Here is a 24,662-nt window from a genome sequence, read left to right as displayed (position 1 = left end):
TTTAGAATGACAAGAGACTTGTAGTTTTAGTTGAGACTAGAGTATGTTTTAGTCCATTCCAGAGCTGAATAACATTGAGGGGAAAACTGAAATGACAATGTGGTTTGGTTTTATGAATTATGTATTGTGGAAGATATTACGGTGTCATACCACTGTAAGCCAAGTGTAATTAGGATGTGAACATGCATGCAAAACTAAAATATGCACTAAGTACTCAAGGTCTGACAATTGTTGTTGATTATTCTTCTTAGTTACCTTTTTCTATTGTAAAATTGTCTGGTTTGCCTCAAAAAATAAATGTTCTTCTAAATTCTTGCAGATTCCTGCTTCAGTGTCTTGAGGATCTTGATGCCAATCTACGGAAACTGAATTCACGTTTGTTTGTTATCCGTGGACAGCCAGCAGATGTTTTCCCCAGGCTTTTTAAGGTAAATGCCACATTGCAGTTGTCTCTATTCACAAATATGACCAACAAACTAATTGCAGCTAGGAATATTTCTTTTACTGTTTCATTCAGTGCAAGTTATTAATGCAAATATTGATCTATTCTTTTTTCAGTTTCTCATTAAAGTTATTTGTGTTAGTTTTGAATTTTTCCTCTCTAATGTGTATATCACCAAATTAGCTGAGTTACTTTTAGACTTTACTGGTTTTTGTTTCTTTCTCTCCAGAAACAGAATTGATTTCAGATGTTTTGCTAAGTGTAGGTACTGTATATTACTACATTTTCCTTTACAGGTTCCCTTTGTAGTGCTGAAATAAAATTTTGTGCACATGAATCCATGTTCAAAACCTGACCTGTAAAAACAATGTTTTATTTAGGCCAAATATCTGCTGTGATTGCTTTTTGGCCATAAAAGGTGATTTAAAAAGCTTTTTTCTAGTAGTAAGATTGACTAGAAATTGCTTTTTAGTTACACTGTGCTTTTAACAAAGAAATTTAAGGCTCTTGTGGGAAGGGGTCTTACTGAAAGAATTAAAGCTGTGAGTGATTGCTACTTATATAGTAATATGTTGTCTATGGATAAAAGTGTATTTAAGGTAGTAATGCTATAATAGTCTTGTAAAAATGAACACTTGGCACATTGATTAGAAGAGTTTTTTTCAGAGTGATTGAATTGAGGTGACTGAAACAAGTGAGACTGGGGGGCGGAGGGTGGGGGTTAAAGGAAATATCCATTTTTCCAAAGAGGTTGTATGTTCATTATTTTTATTCCCAGGTCTTCAATACCAACCTGAAAACTCAAACTACATTTCCATCTTCATTATTGTGATTTTGTTGTGAAATGCTAACTGGATGATACTTCTACTGCTCTTTCCTTGATTTCCCCTTAGTGAAGAATTTCCTGGAGGAGTACTGTGGCATTAGCTGCTGCTTGCAGCCCCTCAGATAGTCAAGCTTACTGTATTTGGCTGCCAAACTTAGTTTGGTTGCATTTAAGTAGGAGCAAAGGTCTTCCCATTGTGTGTTGCCTTCTGGATTTGAGCAACCTGTGGCAAGTCTTCTTAAATACTTTAATGGCTACTTTGACAGCTCCTGTTTCAGATTTTGCTGCTAGGCTGATCTTTCTATGCCTGGCAGCATTGGATTTCCACATTTTTAGAATATTAATTTTAGCGCTGAGAAGAAAATTAAAATAACTTGTAAGATAGATAGCATACAGCAATCAAAAAAGAACATTCACATCTGTCTGTGTCTTCTAGTTCCTCAAGTTAGTGTCTTTATCATGTATTGGTTCGCTAAGGGGCCTTTCATGACATCCTCTATGCTCAAACAAGTTACTGAAACTCTTGAGGATTTCTTCACTTTTGAGTGAAGTTGACCTGGAACATGCATCTATGTCTTAAAATTATATCTCACAACTTCTTTTGCCAGAGCAGTAGCTGTACATCAGACACTTGCAGTGCAGTGAAGGGCTTATAACACTGAACAAGGCTTTTCAGATCATCCCTATTAAATGTCTCAAAGGTGAGCAATGATCCTGACCCTGAAGAACGAGCACATGTGGAAAAGATAAGTTCAGTTAAGTTTGGAAAAATAACTTCAGTTAAGTCATTAACTTAGGGTCGAAGATAGTAGAACTTCACTTGAGCCCTCTCAGGTGTCAGGAGCCCTATCACAGATGCCAGCATCTGTTGATTTCCTGGGAATGAACGTATCACCGCTGTTTCTTGGTAAGGCTTTCCTTTTCACAGTCTGAACAATTATTTCAAAAGGCAGAACACTGATCTATCTTTATCCTTACAAAAGACCTCAAACACCTTTAGGCTCTTTCATTTCATTTAAGTTTTGGCTTGTTCTTGCCTCATTCTCTTCAATTTGTCCTGGTCTGCTTTCTATCTTTAGCTCTTTGGGCTTGGCTCAGTAAAGAAAATAGAATTGAAACAATCACTATTTTTTTTAATGCATCAGTGTTGCTAAAACCATTCAGCAGTATGACTATGTGCAACATTATCTGTGTCTCTGATTCTTCTAATTGCCTGGCTCATGCTGATGTGATCTGGGTGTATTCACATTACACAGCAGTTGTCTCAGAGTTTCTTGACTTCCATAGGTACTTGACTCTGTGTCTTGGACACTCTTTTTTTATGGACTTTGCAAAACACAAGAGGAAAGAAGGGTTTAGAAAAGTATCTGCTGCAACTTGTCAGACAGTGGTTTTATGTTACGGAGCATTATGAAACGGGAAGAAAATGTTATGTGATGGCATAGGAACTAGCTCCTTGAGGATTCAAGGCCTGCTGGGTTAGTCTTGACAGACTGAAGGGTGGCGGGATCCCAGCCTTGTTTCAAAGAGCAAGCACTCCTTGGAATCATCTATCCTCAGGGCTGGGCTTCATCTAGGAAGAGAGCTGGAGTTCAGAAGTGAAATCACACCCTAGCTGATCAGTATTGAGTGCCCTTGTCTCTGGTGTAAATCCAATTCTCTGAAATACTATGGTGTATTAAGTCATTAAGATTCTGAGGGATTAGAAAGGTATTTAATTGGCATGATGGCTTTCTAGGATCATCTTGTGCATACTTCACTTTTCCGGTTTCCTACCGTTGCAGAAGCCTTAGCCATTATTGATCCCTTTGTTCCCTTCTTTTTCCTCACCTGTGACTGTTGGCCTTGGTAACAGCGTCTGTGACATAAAGAATATTAGACTTCAAGGCATAAGGCATTCTCTTTGTAGAAGAAAGCCTTTTTTCTTTTTTTTTTTTTTTTAATTAAGAATTTGAAGATTGTCTGAGTGAGGAGAAGGGATTTGGAAAAGGTAAAGAAAGTGTTTGGTGATAGGGCGGGGCAATATTTCCAACCCCGCCCTTCAAACTTCAGTTCTGCTGCTAAAGCTGACAGACATATGTAAAAAGCTTTTGTGTAGAGCAAGGTACTGCTACTGATCCATGTTCAGAAGACAGCCTTTGTCATCTTCCTCTTCTGTTGAGTCTCTCAAGGTATGTGGATCCTAAAGTTAGAGATGAGTTTTCAAAATTTGCATGGAAACTGTTCATTACACATTGCATTACTGAGCACCCACAGTAACAGGACAGATGGAGGCTTTTTTATGCCTGATAGCTACTTAGATGCCAAAAAGTTGGACTTCATTTTTGTTATTCTCGGTGCCTAATATATTTTGGATCTTTCTGTATCTCTGATAACTATCCACAGGTAATAGCTGACTTTCCAAACTGCCCCTGTCCTTCCAGCTCACCTTTCCCTGACCCTCCATCATGTAGGTGAGTTGCTAAAGGACCACACTTTTGGTTTGTGTTGTAGGAATGGAACATTGCAAAACTTTCTATTGAATATGATTCTGAACCATTTGGGAAGGAAAGAGATGCAGCTATCAAGAAGCTGGCTAGTGAAGCGGGAGTGGAGGTCATTGTTCGGATTTCACATACGTTGTATGACCTGGACAAGTAAGTTACCATTTTCCTTGGGAAAAAAAACTCTTGGAATTTTATGTAGTATTTATTTATATATTGTGGGCTACTTTCTGCACTAAACAGTTCATAGTTAGGAAAACTACAAATTTGTTTTATATTTCACTTTTATCCATCCATAAACTCCAAAAAAAAAGATATGTAACTGAATCTGAAATGCAGTTTTAATTTGGAGTTCTTTTGAAAATAGTGTTTATGTTAATTAGCTGTCATTTATATTTAAGTTACTCAAACATGCCTGTAAGCTTCTCCCAAATAACATCTGGTTTTGTTTAGTTGCTTTGTTTGTTTTGTCTTTATTTCACTTTTTGTACACAAGTTATGAGAAAGTAATTTAAGTTTTTTTAAGAACGGTTTCTTACCAATTATCTATTCAATAAGTAATTGGGGATTGCTTGCTATCCCTGTGTTGCCTTATTTAATGTCTGGTTATATTTTTCCACAGATCTATTTAATGGATTGGTGTTAATTCCCTATTATAGCAACATAATCCACAAAGTAGTTACAAGTATAACTTGTCTTCTCTTAACATTAGGTAATTTATTGTAGTAGCTGCCCATTTTATTCTGTTACAAGCTGATGTGTAAGAGACTATTAGACATACGGGAGGGCAGTGAAATTGGAAGTATTTACTTTTTGAAACCAATAGCTGACTTTTTTAAATCCCAATTTGGAAATTCTTTTTTTTCCCCCTCCCACCCAAACACCCTGCTAAATAAGCATTTGGTTCCATCTATCACTTTGTAAATTTTTCTTTGAAGTTTTCCTTTTTCACCAAGACTTTAGATATATTTAAAATAGCAAAGCAAAACACAAAACTGTGGTTTTTAGGCAGTCAGTGTGTATAAGCTACATGTTAATTTCCCCCCATATTAAGACAGTTTTAATATTGACTACTGTTCTCAATATCAGAAGGTGAAAGTGAATTTCTTTGAATGTAAATACTGTGGCCTTGTATGTGACTTGGATACTTCTGCATGTAGCTAGGATCTCTGTCTGCTTTACTGATCTCTTCTTTTCTTTGCCTTGAGCTGTCCATGTTCATTATATCCTTGTTCCTGAGGGAATTTCTATAACCCAGGAATTAAGAAAATTGACTTGGTTATAAACAGTTAGTTTATATGTCTCTCTAGTGGGGAAAGAAGGATGGTATATTTAAAGCTCTAACTGTCTGGATTACCATGTATATTTGGGATTCTATGTAAGCTGGAGGGAGGTAAGAAGATATTTCTGTGTAGGTATAGGTGTGTATATTTTATAAGAAAAACGGTTAAATGCTATTGTCTGACATGCTTATTTTCTGTCTTTCTTTTTCTTTAATATAGAATAATAGAATTAAATGGAGGACAGCCTCCTCTTACTTACAAGCGATTTCAGACCCTAATTAGTAGAATGGAACCCCTGGAGATGCCTGTGGAGACTATAACCCCAGAAGTAATGAAAAAATGTACTACTCCAGTTTCTGATGACCACGATGAGAAATATGGTGTGCCATCACTTGAAGAGCTGGGTATGTTCTGAGATTGCTTTGATGTTTTGGAACAAGTAAGATGTATTGTAATCTACCACAAAAGCACAATACTTTAAACAAGTGAGGTCCTGCTAGTGGGTAATTGTTAACCTGATGCAATTATGGCATACAAAAGGAACAAAAAAAGATAATCAACTGTAAATTTTGGTTGTTTTCTGGTAAATGACAGGTCAGGTCAAACTATACTAAGTACTGTTTGGCTTCTTGTAATACAGCATAGCCATTTTCTCAGGGTACCAAATAATCATGAAGCTACTAATTAATAGTCTTTAATGCTTCATTTTGTATTAAATACACTTCGTATCTTTGTGCTTCAGGTCATTTAGCTGTCATTTAACAAACTGTTTTTAAAAAACCTGCCCTCTTTTCTTGATATATGGAAAAATATATTAATAAAACAATTAATTACTTTAGAAGGTTCTGTGGGGAAAAAAGTCTTACGTTTCTATAAATGTAATTTTAAGGAATAGTATCAGTTGCTGTCCTGTGAAGCTCCTTATCTCTCTCTTTCCTGTTTCTCCACACATCCCAGAATACAGGCAAATGTGCTATGACCTGCAAATTGCTAACAGAAGGGTCTGGACAGATTTTGGTTAACCTGTTACTGCCGTGTCTAGTCCATTCAAACTCTTGGAAAACAAACCTTGATTTTTAAAGCCTTTATAAGAAACAATGATCTCACTATGCAGTAGTTAAACTATAGGCAGACATGTTATCCCACACATCTGGTGAGCAATCTTGGGGCAGGTGGGAGGATGTGGAAAAAATCTGATTACCTTCTTTTTATCTTGCTTTTGCAGCTCAAGTACATGTTTATCATCAAATTTGCAATCTCTGTTATTTAAGTTGAGGTCGGTGATATCTAGGAATGTTCTGACGATGGCACTCATGCTTTTACCATGGTGAAAAGTTTTTAGACATTCTGTCAATGACAAAAAGCAATTGTTGCTTCTTAATAGTAATTTAAAAAAAGAAGTTATGGTTTTAGGATAGCCTGCATGTTGCAGATTTGGAAAATCTCAGGGGTCACTTCATGTAAAAAACCAAACAAACCAGAAGAATTGGGACTGAAGTAAGACCATTTGTGATGTATATTAATGTAAATATGAAAGGAAAAATTTGAGTTTTGCTGCAAATTAGAGGTATTGGATGTGCTTCAAGAAGACTTGGTTGCATACTATTTTAAAACAAGACTTTTTCAGGTGTCCACCTTACGGTTTTTCTACGGATGCAGTAGTGAGGTATCAATATGCTGTAATTTTGTTGCCTTACAGTATAAGCAAACAAGCAATTTCCTTTTTTCAATTTGTCTTACAGGTTTTGACACAGATGGTCTGCCTTCTGCAGTATGGCCAGGGGGAGAAACTGAAGCTCTCACACGCTTAGAAAGACATTTAGAACGAAAGGTGTGTTTCAGATCACTGCAAGTCTGACATATCTGGGAAACATAGTTACTCTTTACTGTGAAACCTAAAGGGATTTGGGCAAGTTGTGTTAAAGAAAAAAATCAAACCCACAGACTTGAACTCAAAGTCTCAATGATATAAGTCAATAGTTTGTTTTTTAAAGATGATAGTAAATTATCTTTGAATAATGAATTTTAGAGACAGTCTGTTTACTCTGCTATAGCTAATGTATTGCTAGTTGTCTAGGTTTCCAGTGTATTTAAAAGAAAGGTACAGATAGCTCTGGAAGACAGTCCATGCCTTCTGCATTGAGTTGAATTACCTTCTAGAGGTTCTGCTGATTCAAAAGGAATGCCTGTATATGATAGGTGACCTGACCATCTGTCCACTGTTTGGATTCAGTTACAGGCACTGTGTGATTTCTCCCTTTCTAACTTGCTGTATAGCCTCTAGTCTGATTTTGCTGTGTGGGTTTTGTTTTGTTTTGTTTTTTAAAGGCTTGGGTAGCCAACTTTGAAAGACCACGAATGAATGCAAATTCCCTTCTGGCAAGCCCTACGGGGCTTAGTCCCTACCTCCGCTTTGGCTGTTTGTCCTGTCGGCTCTTTTATTTCAAGTTAACGGATCTGTACAAAAAGGTAGGACTTCTGTGTAGTCGGATACATGTTGTTAGATGCCATGGTTATCCCCTACTTCTCCTAATAAAATGTTTTGTTTCAATGGTGATCTTCAGGTAAAAAAGAACAGCTCCCCTCCCCTCTCCCTCTATGGCCAGCTGTTATGGCGTGAATTTTTCTACACAGCGGCGACTAACAATCCACGGTTTGATAAAATGGAGGGGAATCCTATCTGTGTTCAAATTCCATGGGATAAGAATCCTGAGGCTTTGGCCAAATGGGCAGAAGGCAGGACAGGTTTTCCTTGGATTGATGCAATTATGACACAGCTTCGTCAGGAAGGTTGGATTCACCATTTAGCCCGGCATGCTGTAGCGTGCTTTTTGACTCGAGGTGACCTCTGGATTAGCTGGGAAGAAGGAATGAAGGTATTGTTTCTTATTCTTGAATTTCTTAAAGTGCCTGTTAAAGTTTCAGGTGGTCATTCTAGAATTGTTACTGTGTGGTGTAAGTTGAATTTTAAACCTTAAACTGTGGGCAAAACTAAATTGGTTCTGATAAACCAGGTGTGCTGAAATTTTGCCTCTTGAATGTCCCCTTTTATTGGAATGTTATGTTTCTTGCAGTCAGAATAGGTCTGAAGTTGTTTCAAATTTGAGATTTCTTCCTAAATCTTGACAAATAATTAAAATAATAATATTGTAATTTCATTTTTTCCTCAATCATTCTGTGTGTGAACAATTTCTGTTCATATCTTGCATCTGCTTCCCTGCAAAGGGTAAGTACTATGGGAATAAAAGAGTGAAAACTAAAAACTGAGAATGTCCTTTCAGCAATTTCTGTCACTTTGCCCAGTGTTAGAACTGTGAGTAAAGGCAACATGATTTAGCTGAAGGCTCAATGCAGTTAATTTTATGCAAGTTTATTTAGGCATAAATAAATATGCATAAATATGCATTTAGTTTATGCAATAAGATGCTGAAGTTCAAATCTAAGATGTCTGGTTTTTGAAGAAAACAAGGGAATAATTTATTCTCACTAATGAAGCTTTTGAATCAATTTTACATTTTTAGAAGCGTAGTATAACTTTTACTGAGCAACAATAATCTATGAAAAATTGAGAATCAGACAATTATATTTTTGAAATCTAAAAAATTTAATTGCCATCAGGATTTTGACCCCATATTTCTATATGTAAATAATCATATGAAATTTTCTTCTCTAACAAATCAGTTGTAAGCAAACACCTCTCAAAAAATTTTGGTTAATTCTGCAGTTCACAAATATAGACATTGAAGATGCACATACATAGGTAACTCAGTATGTTCCAGATAAATTACTCAGTAAATTACAGGTACATGGCAGCTTGTTCTTACTTTTGCAATAATGCAGATATATGAAGGCCCCAGACTTGTGCAGTGGAAAAATGTTCAACTCAAGTTTCCATAGCTAGCAAAAGTTAATCTGGCATTCCCCGTGGTGTTACTTCCAAAGTCCTACTACATGGCAGCATCTAGTGGAGCAATTGTGTGCTAACACACTTCATGTCTAAAGATCTTGTAGCATTATGTGTCACCATCTATTTGAAATGTTTTTTGAAAGTGTTTTAAGATAAATCCTATTTTTTCAAAAGACTTTTTTCCCAAGTAGTTGCAGATATTTAGTAAAAGATACTTTTGTAACACTTACTCAGTGTGTGCTGTAGACTGAATGCCTTATTGAGTATATGGAGAAAGAGATTGAGAGATCATTGTTTAATAGTATTACCTTATTTAGACCTTGTATAGGAATAATACTTATTGAAGTTGGGTAGCAGTACTATGATACTGAGTTTTTAGTGCCTTAGCATGAAGAAAGATGCTTGATTTGGAATTTACGCAAGTTTGAAAGGAAAATCAGGACTTGCAAAAATATATATTAAGTAAGTATCTCTTCTTAAAACTACTTCTAGGTGCACTTTTTTAAACGGTCCTTGAGTGTTGTCCTTCACAGAATGAGGCTTCACTCTGTTTTTTGTCCGCCTGAATTGCTAGTGATCTGACTGAGCAGATAAACTTTCTTTTATACAAGTTAGTCCTGTCTGTGTTAAAGATGAAAAAGCAATCAGTGCTGGAAACTTGAATGTTTCACAGCTACTGAGCTCCAGATTGAAAATAAAACTCTCATAAATCTTCAACTTGCTCATGTTTTGGGGTGGGTTTTTTTTTCAGTTGGTTGGTTTTTGTTTGTTTGTTTTGTTGTTGTTGTTGGGTTTTTTATATATAATAGGGGTAGCAAGTTAAGACTCAAAGTGTTTGGAAGATTTTTTTTTTTGGTCTTTTGGTCTTCAGACCAGAATTCATTATCTGTCACACCGTTCTTCAGTGTTCTTGGTGGTTCATAATGCCTCCAGGAATTTAAGTGTGTTCTCAAAAGTGTGACTTGCTAGATTAACTGTTAGCTTCAAGAACACAACTTCTGCATGTTTGGGGTGCCCTGAAACTCTTGTATTCTACTCTTGGGATTCCTCACATGGTGGAGGGTGCTGTGCAAGTTGAGGTATTCAGACCAGCAATTTGAGTTCAAAATGTACTTTGTATGTTCCCCGTTTTCTGGAAGTTTGCAAAGCTTACTCAACTGTGATGTGATGAAGCAATTCTTCTGAAAACAGCAAATGCCACTTGGAAGCCATGAGGCTTCAGCCATCCTTTGGGGATTTATTTTTCAAGAAGAATATGTAGCTTTCTGAGATGTTTACAAGTTTGTTTACAGGATAAAAGCCTGGTTATGAATTTTTTCTTTTGTTCTTGAGTTTGGCATTAAGGCATTTGCAGTTGCATACTGAACATTTTGTGAATGCTGCCAGGTAAGAAAGAGCTTAAATCAGAAACTCAGGAACTAATCCTGAAAAAGTAGGTGTCTTGAAAGTGTGCCATGCCCAGACTAACTTGTTGCACTGATTTCTTAAGGTCTTTGAAGAGTTGTTACTTGATGCAGATTGGAGTGTGAATGCTGGAAGCTGGATGTGGCTGTCCTGTAGTTCATTCTTTCAACAGTTTTTTCACTGCTACTGCCCAGTGGGTTTTGGCAGAAGAACTGACCCAAATGGGGATTATATCAGGTAACTCACAACCTGGAAATTGCAGTGGGTGTTGCTTAAACTATTGAGCAGCTTTATACTTAACATGACCTTTTTACCCTTTTGTTATTTTTTTAAGACGTTATTTGCCAGTACTTAGAGGTTTCCCTGCAAAATACATCTATGATCCTTGGAATGCCCCAGAGAGCATCCAGAAGGCTGCAAAATGTATTATAGGAGTTAATTATCCCAAACCAATGGTAAACCATGCAGAGGCAAGCCGTCTGAATATTGAGAGGATGAAACAGATCTACCAGCAGCTTTCACGATACAGAGGACTGGGTATGATTATAGATTATTTGCTTTATTTATTTATTTAAAACTTCTCTCAAAAACTTCTCACCTTCTAGCAATTAATAATTTGGTCTCATAGCAATGAGAGTCAGGTCTAAGCTCAGGATGGTGAGTAGGGTTTGTATCCAAGTAAATATTATATGTAACTGAGAAAGGAAAGAGTTTGAGGAGAGTGCCTCTCCAAATATTGCTTGGATTGTTTTTTCCTCTGAGTCTATGGAAGTGTTTTTGTTAATCTGGGCCTTTTGTGCATTCTGATAAACGCCCGTACAGTTAAGTTTCAGTACCAGTGATTAGAAATTTAATATGGTTTGTAACTTCAGCGATACTGTATTTGCATATGCAAATGCTGTTGCAGAAGTAGGCACCAACCCAGCCCTTGGTGGATTCTTCCCCTTTGCTCTGAGAGTTAAACCAGGTGCACTGTACCGCTCAGGAAGGTGTAAGCAGTCAGTATGTTCAGATACTGGGTATTGAATCAGGATATGTTGCACTTAAAACCAGCATATTGGATATGTGTAACTAAGGAATATTGGAAAAGTTATGCAGAATACAATGTAGAAAAAATCAAGTCAACGTGAACTAAAATTGTTTGGCAAGAAACCGAAACAGGAAAGACAGAGAGGTGTTCTCCTGTCATAAAAGTAAACCACTCAAGGTGAGGGTGGAGAATTGGCTATCACAAGGAAAACAGAATCCTGCACTTGTCTTTTTTTCTCTAGCTGTCTTTCTTTATATATTTTGTCTTGGTTTTTAGGTCTTCTTGCAACTGTGCCTTCTAATCCAAGTGGAAATGGAAATGGTGGCCTAATGGGCTATTCACCAGGAGAAAGCATTTCTGGTTGTGGTAGTACAGGAGGTCAGTCAAATTCTTTCAATACATAGAATTATTGAGACTGAACTACATCAACTTTTTATAATGCCCTTGCCTTTTTTTTTGTTATTATAAGAAAGAGCTGCTTTCATAAGACAATTTTGAGTGCAAGTCACAAATGTTTTCAAATTTATTCACTGCTTGATAGTATTTGTATATAGACATCTTTAAATTATTTTCTAATCTCAAATATGCAAATATTTTTCACCTGTGTTTTTCCCCCTCCAAAAATTACTTATTAACTTCTATCAAACAATTTCATTTCAAAAGCATTTGAATATGATTTTGTCCTAGAAGTGTATAAGCATCCTGATATTTATAATAAGGAGTGACTTGTGAACTTTCAAGTGAGAATTAACTTGCTGGCATTAGATTGCTTTCTGGAATTTATTTATTTCTATTAAATTTATTTATTTATTTGTTTTCTACTAAGAAAAAATAAGAACAGTATTAAGATTGTATTAACCCATGGTGTATCTTAAATACTATATACACCTTAGACTCTTCAATGTAAAAGTATATAGCAGAACTGGAAATCTACTGGTTTTATATTCTTCGTAGGCTTTGGTCAAGTTTAGAAGCAGATTCTGGAGGAAGATGGACCTTACTGTTCTTAACCAGTACAGTTGTCCTGAAGATTTAAAATAGAAACTCCTTAAAGCAGGGTGCTTGAGCTTTTATTTCTTACAAGTTTAGGATGTGTATAAGACAAGAAAGGTTTATTTTTTAAAAATTAACATTATGTGCGCTCTTTTCTCTTTAAAATGCATTCATATGTACATGTACTTATACTTTTCACATCAGAAATGTATTCCTTTTGTAGGAGGTTCAGTGAATTTGAAAAGACAAAAACCTTTAGAGCTTTGGACCTGTAGTGAGGGGGATTGGAAAAAAAAAGTTTAAAACCCACAATAAAAAGCCTATGTCTTTAAGAGGGTGGTAAACCCCCCACATTTTAAATCACAAAGCTGGAGTTTTACCTTCTGTTATGTTTAAGTCTTCTCCCTGCCTCTCCAGGAGCTCAGCTGGGAACTGGTGATGGTCATTCTGTTGTTCAGTCATGTGCCCTGGGAGACTCTCATACAGGAACAAGTGGAATTCAGCAGCAAGGTATTATGGCAGTGCCTGTCTGTAGAGGATCTCCAAATCCTTGCAACTATGGAAAACCAGACAAAACATCAGAGTAGTGCGCGGATAGATTTTGGGTGACAGCTGCTGCCTACAACATGAACTGACCTTGTTTCTGTTCTTGAAACATAGAAATTATTTCTTAGAGTGAACTTGCTTGTCTTGTCATTTTTATCTCTAAAGTGCTCATCTAGAGCAGTATTTGTATGTTTTGAGTGGGAAGGATCACAAATGTGACTAAAAAAAATAAATAAACATTATCCTAGGCTACTTTAAAAGAAACTGAAAAACGGAAGTTCACCTTGTGTATTGGATATCAAAATTTGTATGTTACCTTTTCCCTGATTTCACTACTACTCTTTCCATATATAATTAATTTCCGCAGTTTTGTGTGGATAGTCTCTTATTGGGGAAGCAAATTTTTGTTACTTTAACTATACAGAACCTTAAGCTGTGGTTTGTGATAGATTCAAGTTGCAATGAAATTTAACTCAACTGTTTGTTTCTTTGCAGTCTTAACAGAGGTGGTGTGTTTACTGATCAGGAAAGGCTGTAATCTGTGTTTTGTTTAAGCACCCAGAACGTAACTGGAACTCCGCAACTGTTCAGAGCAAGAAACCTTGCAACTGCTTCTGCTGATTGCACTATTCACGCAGAACATTCAGTTTCAAGGTTGCCAGTAGATAGTTTACATGGATCAGAAGCAAGTTCTAATCTTTCTTTTAACTTACTTGCTTTTTTTATTTTTCTACAATTAAGTTATGCCAGGGATTCATTCGCATTGCTATAACAAAATAATGAAAAGGACTTGGCAGGAGTAAAATTTAAATTTAAAATGTAATTTAAAATTTATAACAACTTATAATTAAAGTGTTGTGTATACAAGCATTCTGCTTGTTGCAAATATAATGCATAAATATATAGGCACTAAATGTTCACTCTGCAGATATAAGTGCATATATGTTTAACTGCTGTAGACTACCACGAGGCTTATTTTTCTTTTGCATAAGAACTCTTCTGCATTCAGGATAGTTTCTGGCAGGATTTTTCTTGATGATGGAAAATAAATCAATTGGCTCCTTTTTGTTGTTGTACAGAACATAATTTTACACTTGCTTGCAGCTCTAAATTTTATGTAGTATAATAAATATCTACTGTATCTGAACAGGTTACTGTCAAGCAAGTAGTATCTTACACTATGCTCATGGAGACAATCAGCAATCACACTTACTGCAAGCAGGTAATTTAAACAATAATGAAAAAAAAAAAACCCAAAACTTTTCTTGGATATATAAGGGTGCAATAGAGTCTTAATGTAAACACTGATTTTAAATTATCAGGAAGAACCGCCCTTGGTACTGGCATTAGTGCAGGGAAACGCCCAAATCCAGAAGAAGAAACTCAGAGCGTTGGACCAAAAGTCCAGCGACAGAGCACAAATTAAACTGGTAAGATCTGAAGTATCTTCAAATTATCAAGGTTCTGTACAAATCTTGTGTCTGTGATAACATTCATGTCACTGCAATGCAGAGGATCCTAAACTATTGCTGTAGATATTTCTTTTCTGGGGACTGTACAAACAGACAGTATGAAATTCTGGCTCTAAGAGTTTGTGAAGTATGAGATAGGAAGTAGTTGCAAAAATAGAGCCAGACTGAAGATTATCAGACACAGATCCAGGTGTTAATGAAAGGAAGATGGATGAACTGTGGTTTTAATACATTAGCAGAGCTGCTTAAGTAGCTTCAGTTACTCTCTGTTCCCACATCTCACCTTAAGCTATGCCAGTAGCATTGTTTATATGAATGTATGGTGACCTGAATCAGGAGACTAAGACAACTTAAAAGGAAGAGCTCAGGGCCTGGATTGGTTTAGATATATAAGTGGACTAGGCAGTACATATTTTAGAGAGATACTGCCAAAAAACCTGCAAAATGCTGATGTGGTTCTTGAGTGTGAAGATGTAGGGACAAATAAGATTTGAAGATGTGAGCCTTTGTCATTGGTCTGTAATTGAAGCAGGTTACTCAAAGTGCCCAAGTTTGTCAAGCTGTGGTGAAAAAGACTTGAATTTGGAGAAGGCATTGTAGATGGATACACACAAACAGGTGTGAAAATGTGGAGAGAGAAGCAGAAAACTGGAGAAGGAGTTTTGTATGTGTAAAATCATCAACATAAAGAAGATAAGTCAATTGTGGTTTTTAGATAAAGTTGGGAACACAGTAGAGGAAAGAGAAGGCCAAAATTGTTATACCTCTTCCCCCAGTAAGCTTGATTTGGGAGGAGCAAGGAAGATGACCTGAAAAGAATTAAGACTAAATTAAGCCCAAGAGTAATTACTAAGGAGGGAAGCCAAATAATGGAGGACTGTCTGAAATAAGAGGGGACAGGATTTCAAGACTGGGAGTGTGGTTGCAAAGGCTAAAATTGATTGAGATGTTTTAAAAAACTAAGTGGAGCATTGGTCGATTATGAAATTTGAAGAATAAGTAAGAATAGCACAACAAGCGAGATAATAGCACATGGAGAGACATTGTTGGGACTGGAAAACAGGGATTGTATACAACATGTGTAGAGATAGAAAGGGAAATTCAGTCTACTTCATTTGGTTTTGACAGCTAACCAAATGCTTGTTATACAGTGGCAGCAATTTGTCAAAAGTTACTGCAGTGCATTTGGAACACTTGTGTCATACTGATTTGATTCAGTGCAGAACCACAGCATTGTTTCCATAATGCTGTCAATTGAGGAAGTGAGCTGAGACCTTAGTGACTGATCCATCTGCTATTTTCTCACATACTGGAAGCCCTATAAACTGCTTCTGTGTTCTTAAACTGATTTCTGTTACTTGGATGGGCCTGAGTGGAACATAATTCCAAGAGAGTCTGTATTTCAGTAGCTGTCTAATCCTTAGTATATGTAGATTCATTCAGCATCCATGTTTTGTATTGCAGAATTCCTTAGGTGCTCGTGTCTGTGTAGAAGAAGTACCTGCAGAGCGAACGTCTGGTTCCTAAGTTCTTTTTCAATTGAGAGACAGGTTGGAGGGGTTTTTAGTTTGGCAGAGAAGATTATTTGGTTAGGGGTGTTCAAAGCATGCTGCAAAAGCATTATAGTCAATACAAACACCAGCCAAGATCATACTCAAAAACACTGCTGGCAAAAGGTTGTGCACTTCTGAATAGCACTCAAGTACAGAGGCTTTTGCTGGGTTTCTCTTACTTTGTTTCTTTCTCCTTTTAGCCTCTAAGGTGAGAAATAAGAATTCTGAGTATTTGGGCCAATACAGATTGGGACAGGGCTTCCTGCATTGAGAAGGGGGGAAAGAATATTGGTCCCTTGAAGTCTGTCTTCAAAGACTCACATCAAACTGCTTAAGAAATTTATTTTCTTTTTTTCTTGCAGCTTGATTGGAAGAGAAGTTTGCCACTCAAAGAACACATGGGACAAAATTCCTGCTACTCTGTATTGGAGCTAAAGTGTTGTAAGACTTCATGTTCTAAAAGTACATACTTTTTCATAAATTATTTTCAGTTGTTCTCACTTGTTGTAAACAAGTCCAATTTTTGGAATGCATTATTTCTAACTGGCATTTCTATGGTTTTTAACTTTTTAATGACTCTTTCACAAAGGGCAAATTGAGTTTTGTATATAAAGTATTTGGTGAAGAATTTGCTAACTTATTGTAAATATAAATATTCATGTTTAGTGATAGACCCATCAATATATTTTTGATAATCTTTCATGTATATGGTAGTAGGAAAAGCTATAGTGCTGTTCTGAAAAACAGATGAAAATAGAAAGTTTGGAAGTTTTTTAATCATTATTATTTTTAGATTCCATACTTGAGCTCTGTATGATCAATTCCATATTTTCATAATGTAAGTGCTTAGGACTGTGTTTAATCAAATACAGTAGAGTTGTAACCATAATTAATTACATCTGTATATAAAACACATGCCAATTTTAGTCGAGTTGTAAAATTTTCATGTATATGTCCAGTTCCTTGTATTTCTCAGTTGCCTTGTTCAGTAATGACATAAATTGTTAATAAAAGAAAATTGTATATATAGATACATATGTTTGTCTTTTGTGTTGTCTATTGCTCCTGCTTATATTTCCAAACAAAACCATTTCAGGAAAGAAGAGAAATACTCTTTTTAGACTTAATCTGGAAGTCATAAATAATTAACTATATTACCTTTTACTTCGAAGTTTCATGATACTGAAGCAAAACAATATTCAAATTATCCAGGCCTTTTTCTCGAAACTGGATGTATGTATTCTGACCATTAAATGATTTTTACCAATGTATTTACTAAGTGTTTCTTCACTATCTAGGTGTTTGGGTTGGTTTTTTTTTTTCCTGCTGTAATTGCAGTTTGCTTGATAGCTGTGAAGTCTTTCCTGCAGTGCATTAATTTGGTGCTTTTTGAGGATGTTGATTTCAGACTTGCTTGAATGCTCAGTCAATACTGTCTCAAATTTTTAGAGAAGTTGTATCTAAGTGTCTTCTCAGACCATTAAGATCTCTGAAGAAGTAATATGAATGTGCATATGACTAGGTTAGTTTCCTACTTGAATGGATGCCCAAATTAAAATCCTAGAATATCCTGAGTTAGAAGGGACCCAGAAGGATCACCGAATCCGACTTCTGGCCTTGCACAGCACCATCCCCAAGAATCTCGAGAACCATGTACCTGAGAGCGCTGTTCGAATGCTTCTTGAACACTGTCAGGTGTGGTGCTGTGACCGCTCCTCTGAGGAGACTGTTCCAGTGCCCAACCATGCTCTGGTGAAGAACCTTTTCCTAATGTCCAACCTAAACCTCTCCTGACACAACTTTCAGGCCAGTACCCCAGGTTCTATCACTGGTCACCACAGAGAGAGATCAGTGTCTGCCCCTCCTCTTTGCCCTCATGAGAAAGTTGCAGACTGCAATGAGGTTTCCTCTCAGTCTCCTTGAGACTGAGCAGACCAAGTAGCCTCTGCCACTCCTCATATGGCTTCCCCTTCAGACCCCTCACCATTCTTGCTGCCACCCTTACGGGTCTCTGAGAGCTTTTGATTGTTCTTATACTGGTGCCCAAAACTGCCCCCAGCACTGGAGATGAGGCTGCCCCAGTGCAGAGCAGAGCAGGACAGTCCCTCCCTTGCCTGGCTGGCAATGCTGTACCTGATGCCTCCCAGGACTGGGCTGGCCCTCCTGTCTGCCAGGGCACTGCTGGCTCGTGTTCAACTTGCCATGAACCAGGACCCTCAGGTCTCTTTCCATGGCACTGCTCTCCAGCATCATATTTCCCAGTCTGTTCATACATCCAGTGCTGCCCCATCGCAGGTGCAGAATCCAGCACTTGTCTTTGTTAAACTTCATATGGTTAGTATTAATTATTAATTAATTCTAAAGTGAGAGGAGTTAATTATCTTGTTCTTAGTATTACATTGGTGACTTCTAGACAGTAGCCACTTCTGTGTGTTGGTTTAAAATTCAGATTAGATTTTTGCAGCAACATATGCAGCAGGGCTCTTGTGGCAGAATAAATTACGGTGGTACTAGATTTTAGATTATAGTTGTTAATGTAAACATCTCTGCATACTGATTTGTATACAATAGCAAAATCAAAAGCATTACTAAGAAAATAGAGGTATGTCTACTGTCTCGAGGCAGAGAATGTTTGAAATTGATGGAAAAACTCAATGGTGAGAATAGAGAAGCAGATACTGTTTTCCACAGAACAGTCCAAATAAAATGGAGAAGTTCCCTAGGGACATACATAATAAGGAAAAGAATTTTTTTTTTTTTGTTTAAGTAGTCTGAAAATAGAAAATAAAATAGGCCTAGTCTGCCTTAAGACATATTTTACTCTGTCAAGATAATGCTGAATTTTTCTGCTAACCTTATATTAAAACCCCATACCATCTAAAGTAAATATCCCACCTAGATTTTCTGAATTATTAAGCTATGAAACTCCCACAGAGAAACTTCATCAAGGTAAGAACATTTCCTTAAATACTACCTTCCCCCAGCCAGTTTGGAAGTTCAACAGGTGAAAGAAGAAATTTCCCAAGGAGTTTATTTTTATGGTAAGTTAATTCCCCCTCTTCTTAAGTGCTGAAAAGAGTATTCCTCTTCTTGGTGTAGGCAAATCCTTGGATTTGCAAAGGAAAATTTGTGGAGATGCTGTTTGACTTGTATGCTGGCTTGGGGGAGTTCTGGTGTCAGGACTGTGGTGGAAAAAAACAGTCTGTGATTAGCTTAGTGTGAAAGAGGGGAGATGATGCCTTCAGATTAGCAATAGTCTCAGAAAAGCCCTTTGCCTCATATTGTTCCCCTCCAACCTAAGTGCTATGACCACAAAAATACATATGTATATATAAAAGGTGAAGGCTTTGCTTGCATGTTAAAAAATTACTAAAACCATTGTAACATAGGGTTTTTCTCCCCACACCCCCATTACCCCCTTGTGATTTTTCGAGGGGTTGGACATGTGCTATAAATCCAGTATGGAATAAGGGCTGGGCTAATGTTGCTTATTAGAGCTCTCCAGAAACAGAGCTTAAAACATTCCTCAAGAAAGTTTTGTTCCCAAGGGATTTAGCTGGCCCTTCCCTGAGCTGGTAGGAAATGGGGAGAGGAGAGTTTTTTGGAAACCAAAAAAATGTATTCTGGAAGCATATAGGAAGATCTTTAGGGGATATTTGGGATGAAAAAAATAGTTTTAAGAGTCTTCAAGCATTCAGAACCTGAGCATTTGCAAAGGAACTTTGTGTGACCCGCTGTGTAGTGGTGCTACCTGCTTACAGAGGTTTTTGAAAGGAGGGGAACAAAAGGAGTTAAAACCCTTGAGGTTCGCGGTGTGTGTTCGTGCCGGCGCTGGCTGGGGCAGAGTTCATTTCTCTTTTTTCCGAGTCCCTGGCACGGAGCTGGGCTGGATTCCTGCAGGAAACACGGGTTGGCTGTGGCTGAGCGGCGCTGGGCCTGCAGGGGGCGCTGTGGGCGCGGCCCTGAGGGAGGGCCCGGCGTGCGGCAGGGAGCAGAACCTGCTCCTCGTAAGGCCAAGGGTTCTGCGGACTAAGGACTCCGGAGAAGAGAAAATACGTGGGAATTATGGAATGGCTGCATAATAGCTACCCTGTGCTTCCCGGTCAGAAACCAAACCTCTTGTGTTGCTCTGAAAGTTGCTTTTCAGGAACACTTCCGTGTGTGCTTGCCTGCGCAGACACAGATTTTCAAATGCACTTTGACTACAGATTGTTTCCAAAAGCCAGTTTTTAAGGATTGTCGATATTTTACCATTTTGAAATGTTTACTGGGCTGTTGCCAGGGAGCCTTTTCGGGCCAGAAGATGGAGCCAGGACACCTGAGATCCAGGTTCTTGTCTCTGCTGCATCACAGAGCTGCTTAAGAGACTCAGGTAAAGCTCTCCCCCTTCCCAAAGCCTGTGTGCACAGGCCCTTGCTGGCAGCCGTAGTGTTCTGCATTAGATTAGATTAAATTAGATTAGATTAAATTAAACAGGCTTCAAAGAGAGCCTCCTTTCTCTTCTTTGTGCTCCCTATTTCCAATAGAGAAAGTGTTCTTTGGGCAAGAATTACTGCCCTTAAAGGACTAAGCAAATGAAATTCTCACACTTCGCTTGCTACCTCAGCTTTCAACTTGAATGCTTATTGCAGCTTTTTTCCCTAGAAATGTCAAGTTTCAAAAGAGGTGAAAATTTCTGGGTAGAGGGGAAATTTGCATTGATCCAAAAAGCACGGGGAAATTTAAAGCAGCCAGAGAGAAATAATTTAAATGTTGATTTCAAGGGACCTAAACGCCTGCTTTTGAATAGGATGCAACGCTAATGCAAAAGCAATTCAATATTAAACTAAAGAATGCAAATAGAGTTGATTTCAATATTTTTTTTTACAAAATTGCCTGCAGAAGAGGCATAAAAGAAATGGAAAAGAGACCCAAAAGGAGATTCTTTCTTTGGGATGCTGTTGGTTTGCTTGCTTGCAAAAGGTTTTAGTGCAAATTTCAAAATCCAAAATTCTTAAAGATAAACTGCAAAATGCCAAAGTGCAGCCAATGTGTAGGATTGCATCCAATAGTCTGTGGTTAGTGGAAGCTTGTGCACCTAATACAAGGTAAATTATACTTTTCTCTGTTTTTCTGGCTCCTGCTAATTACACAAAACACAAGAAGATAATCTTATTAGCTGTGATTATTCTGACTGGGAGTAACCAAATAAGCACATTAGTTAATAATAATAAGAATTTATAAGCAGCAATTGCAGAAAGGGAGAATTTTCTTCAGGTCTGTTTGGCTTTCTAGAGCTTCAGACCATGTGGTCATCACAAGATCTTTAATTATCTGGACCATACTTTTTTCTCAAGTGCCTTTTACCCTGACCAAGCTAGGAATTTTTTTAAGCAAAGTCATCTTTACCTGATAGTGGTGGAAACACATCCCTGTTCTGAGGAATGGCTTGCACTGAAAAACATCAATGATACTGCATTCAGGCTTCAGAGTGGTTGCTACACAGCTGAGAACAGGGGATTTCAAGAGAGCTTGGCAAATGCATGGAAGGAAGATAATGGAACTAGGGAAGGATTTTTGCAGAAGCCTTAGGGAGGGAAGAAGGAAAATTAAAGGGATGGTGCAAGGAAAGTTGCCAGCTGAAGGAAAGAAAGAAAAAACAGGTAAGAAATTAAGGCCCATTGGTAGATAAAGGTTTATGGATACATTTAGCATCCATTATGTCTTGGCTAACTGGATAATTGTTCTGTTATAACATAAACCTTTCTTTTAAAAGGGTGGAGAAAGGGAGGAAATAATCCTTGTGGGTATTTTAGGTGCTATAATGTTACAATTTTCTGAAATACTTGCATTGCATAGAGTTTGTTTCCAAGTGCTTGTGGGTTTTTATGGGTTTGGTCCCAGTTCTACTGCCAGCTCCTCCAGGAAAGAAGAGTTCTGGGGTAGCACACTGGGCTTTTCTCCCTCCTGCAGGGCAGCTGCCCCAGCTGCTTCAGCACCCCTCTTGTGTGGTCAGCAGAGGTTGCCTGGGTCTTAAGGGACTTTCTTGCCTCATGGAAAATGTTTACATATGTGTATTTTTTTGTAATTAGCACAGTCAGGCCTTGATTTTATTTGTGACCTCAAATGCTACTAATTAATTACAGCACTTACTCATAAGGGGATCCCTCCTCTACTGTGGCTCCTGTTGCTAGACTTCTGCCTGAGAAGCTGGAGCTCATCAGAGGCTTTTTCTCCACGTGTTTTGAGGGTGAAAAAGCTGGAATTTTAGATGCTTGTAGAAGCTGTGGTGGTGTGTGATTTTGGCAGAGTTCAATATAAATACATTATGCAGTTCCTGGGTAGCAAGGGGAGCACTGAGGTGGCTGTGCAACAAAAGCCACTTGCTGGGCAGAAACACCTTGTAGTCACTCAGAGTAATTTGGCTTCCAAGAATGGTTTTTAATTGTCCCTGTGGTTCTCCTTCCTGCCCCGCTGTGGCCCAGGTCACCATAGTGAGAATCAAGAACCATTCCTTCTTTTCTTGTAGCTGCCTGGTCTTGAGCAAACAGCAGCTTGCTGGGAGACACCTTCCATCAACAGGGTTCTTAGCAGGCTCTAGACAAGACTTAGAAGCCTGTAAATGATCCCACTTTGGAAAGCACTGGTTTAATCCTCCCGTTTAATACCAAAAGTGTAACACAAACATATAAAAAACCCAAATCAACTCACAACTGGTAATGGCAAAATCACCTTAGTGCAAATTTGAAGGTACTATCTGAAATATTTATTATGATTTTACGCTCCATACCATAAAATATCACTGAAAGTAATGAAGCCTGTAGATAGAAAAAAATATATTGAAATGTAATCTTTATGAATGTGCAGCACTTGTACTGCAAGGCACTTTATCATGTACTTACAGGCCTAATCAAACCTGTGTTTGTGGATCCAGATTAAGAATAATGCAATTTTGAAGCCCCTGAAATCAGCACTGCTTGATGAGCTCTTATTTAATTCACGGTTTACGAATACCAAAAAAATCCTAAGCTGGTTTTCAGGCTACATATGTACATCGCTTGGAATTGGTGGGCTGGAAGAATGTGCACTTGGTGAAAGAAGTCACTCTCCTCTTATAGCTATTGTTAACTTATGTGAAAATCCTGACAGAAATGAAGCCATGGGAGATGGGAATACGCCAAGACTTTCAAATTCGAAAATGACCTGACCTCAGGATTTAAATCAGTTTTAGATGGTTTCTAAATAATTGATGACAGCCAAATGTAGTCAGAGTCTCGGTTTTGAGCTAACTATTTCTCATCTGACACCGATAGGCATGCAGCCTCTTTCGCACAGGTGCCTTGGGTATGTAGCTCCCACCCAAATTCAATCTAGTAGTCTTTACATGGGCCTCTGCTGACACACTGAGCACTAACAATATCCCCACAAGCAGGATCGCAATAAAATACACAGGAGTGTGAGTTTTCTGTGAAGTCTGTGTCCCAGGTTTGTGTCTTCCTTCCCATGATGTGAGCAGAGTCTGGAGTCTCTCCTCTGGCTGCTCTAGCAAATGCTCCAAGTTTAGACACAGTTCTCTGCAGGCAGAGCCAAGCTTCCGTCTGTAGCCATTTTACATTTTTTGGTGGGTGCTGTTATGAGTTAGTGTGATTTATGTTTTACTATCGCTCCTGCGAGAGCTGGCATCATCATATGGAGCGTATTTACAATGGAAAGAGATTCCTGTGGCTTCACTGAAGTGGTGGTGGATTCTATTTCCCATGTAACTATTTTTATCAGATGATCTGGGGTGAGTTTTTGTCTCTACAGCTATCATGACATGATGCATTTTAATGTGGTAAATATTATGATCTATAAGTTTCTTTCAGCATCCAGTGCCTGAAAAAGGAAACCTAGGCCCACCCCCACCCAAAGAAATCTTTCTAGTATACAAGAGCACTCATTTTTCAAGCCAATCTCTTCTCCCTAGACAAGTATAAATGAATGGGTCCTTTTTTCTCTGATGCTAACTGCAGTCTGATGGTTGTGGTGTCTCCACTGGATGCTGGAGGCAGGCAGGGGTGGGATCTCTTCCCGCCGGAATCCCTGCCATGCTGTGTTTTATGATGAGAACTCATGTAATTTGTGTAAATTGCAAATATTTATAAAGTTCTGTTCTGGGTAATTGAAATGACTGTTAGTTCCTCGTGATTTCAATCCAGACAGCTGGTCTGTTTTTCTGCACTGCTCCCACAGGAGAAGTTGGCTTTCTCCCTGCCTCAAACCCCCAAAGGCCTGATGGTTTGCATAGCATATTGTCTCTCTACAAGGTGTTTTCAGTAATACTTGACTGTGTAGTGAAGGTGACCACAGCTTGTTCCAGGCATTGAGACAGAGAAGAGACAATGTGTAAAGGTTTTTGGCTTTGAAACTTTGGGAATGACTGCACTGGGAGCTGAATGAGCATGAAGAGGAGAGGAAGCAAAGCTGTCTGCTGGGGTTCTGAGCAATGTGGTAGACCTTGTTAGGAGGGTAGATGATGTAAAGCCTCTTAAATGATAATCTGAGATTAGTAAGAATCCACCTTTGACTCAAACTAACTCTCCAAAGGTCAGAATGGATATTCTTCACTGCTGCAGAGCACATTTCACCAGAAAATTATGCATGAGTAAATAGATCCCACTGGACAGCTAGCAAGCAGGAATGGCATAGAAAGGGAATAACAGGAAAGTTGTTAATACTTTTCCTGAGAGACATGTAAGAGAGAG

At 38.0% G+C, this 24,662-nt stretch overlaps 1 protein-coding gene across 1 annotated transcript in view; it reads left to right on the top strand.

Moving 5' to 3' along the window:
* CRY1 (cryptochrome circadian regulator 1) overlaps positions 1-16,974 on the top strand; it is a 39,992-nt gene extending 23,018 nt beyond the window's left edge. Inside the window, exons 2-14 of the mRNA XM_038155640.1 lie at positions 320-428; positions 3,762-3,904; positions 5,254-5,438; positions 6,777-6,865; positions 7,363-7,503; positions 7,599-7,910; positions 10,431-10,582; positions 10,680-10,882; positions 11,652-11,753; positions 12,786-12,878; positions 14,065-14,136; positions 14,237-14,344; positions 16,302-16,974. Coding sequence (XP_038011568.1) covers positions 320-428; positions 3,762-3,904; positions 5,254-5,438; positions 6,777-6,865; positions 7,363-7,503; positions 7,599-7,910; positions 10,431-10,582; positions 10,680-10,882; positions 11,652-11,753; positions 12,786-12,878; positions 14,065-14,136; positions 14,237-14,340 — 1,705 coding nt within the window. The 3' untranslated portion in view covers positions 14,341-14,344; positions 16,302-16,974. The remainder of the gene's footprint in view (positions 1-319; positions 429-3,761; positions 3,905-5,253; positions 5,439-6,776; positions 6,866-7,362; positions 7,504-7,598; positions 7,911-10,430; positions 10,583-10,679; positions 10,883-11,651; positions 11,754-12,785; positions 12,879-14,064; positions 14,137-14,236; positions 14,345-16,301) is intronic.
* The last annotated feature ends 7,688 nt before the right edge of the window (positions 16,975-24,662 follow it).

This window comes from Motacilla alba, chromosome 1A (genome assembly GCF_015832195.1).
Source record: "Motacilla alba alba isolate MOTALB_02 chromosome 1A, Motacilla_alba_V1.0_pri, whole genome shotgun sequence".
NCBI classification, from domain to species: Eukaryota; Metazoa; Chordata; class Aves; order Passeriformes; family Motacillidae; genus Motacilla; species Motacilla alba.
The sequence above is the reverse complement of the archived record's forward strand: the minus strand, read 5'-3'. Positions and strand labels throughout refer to the sequence as shown.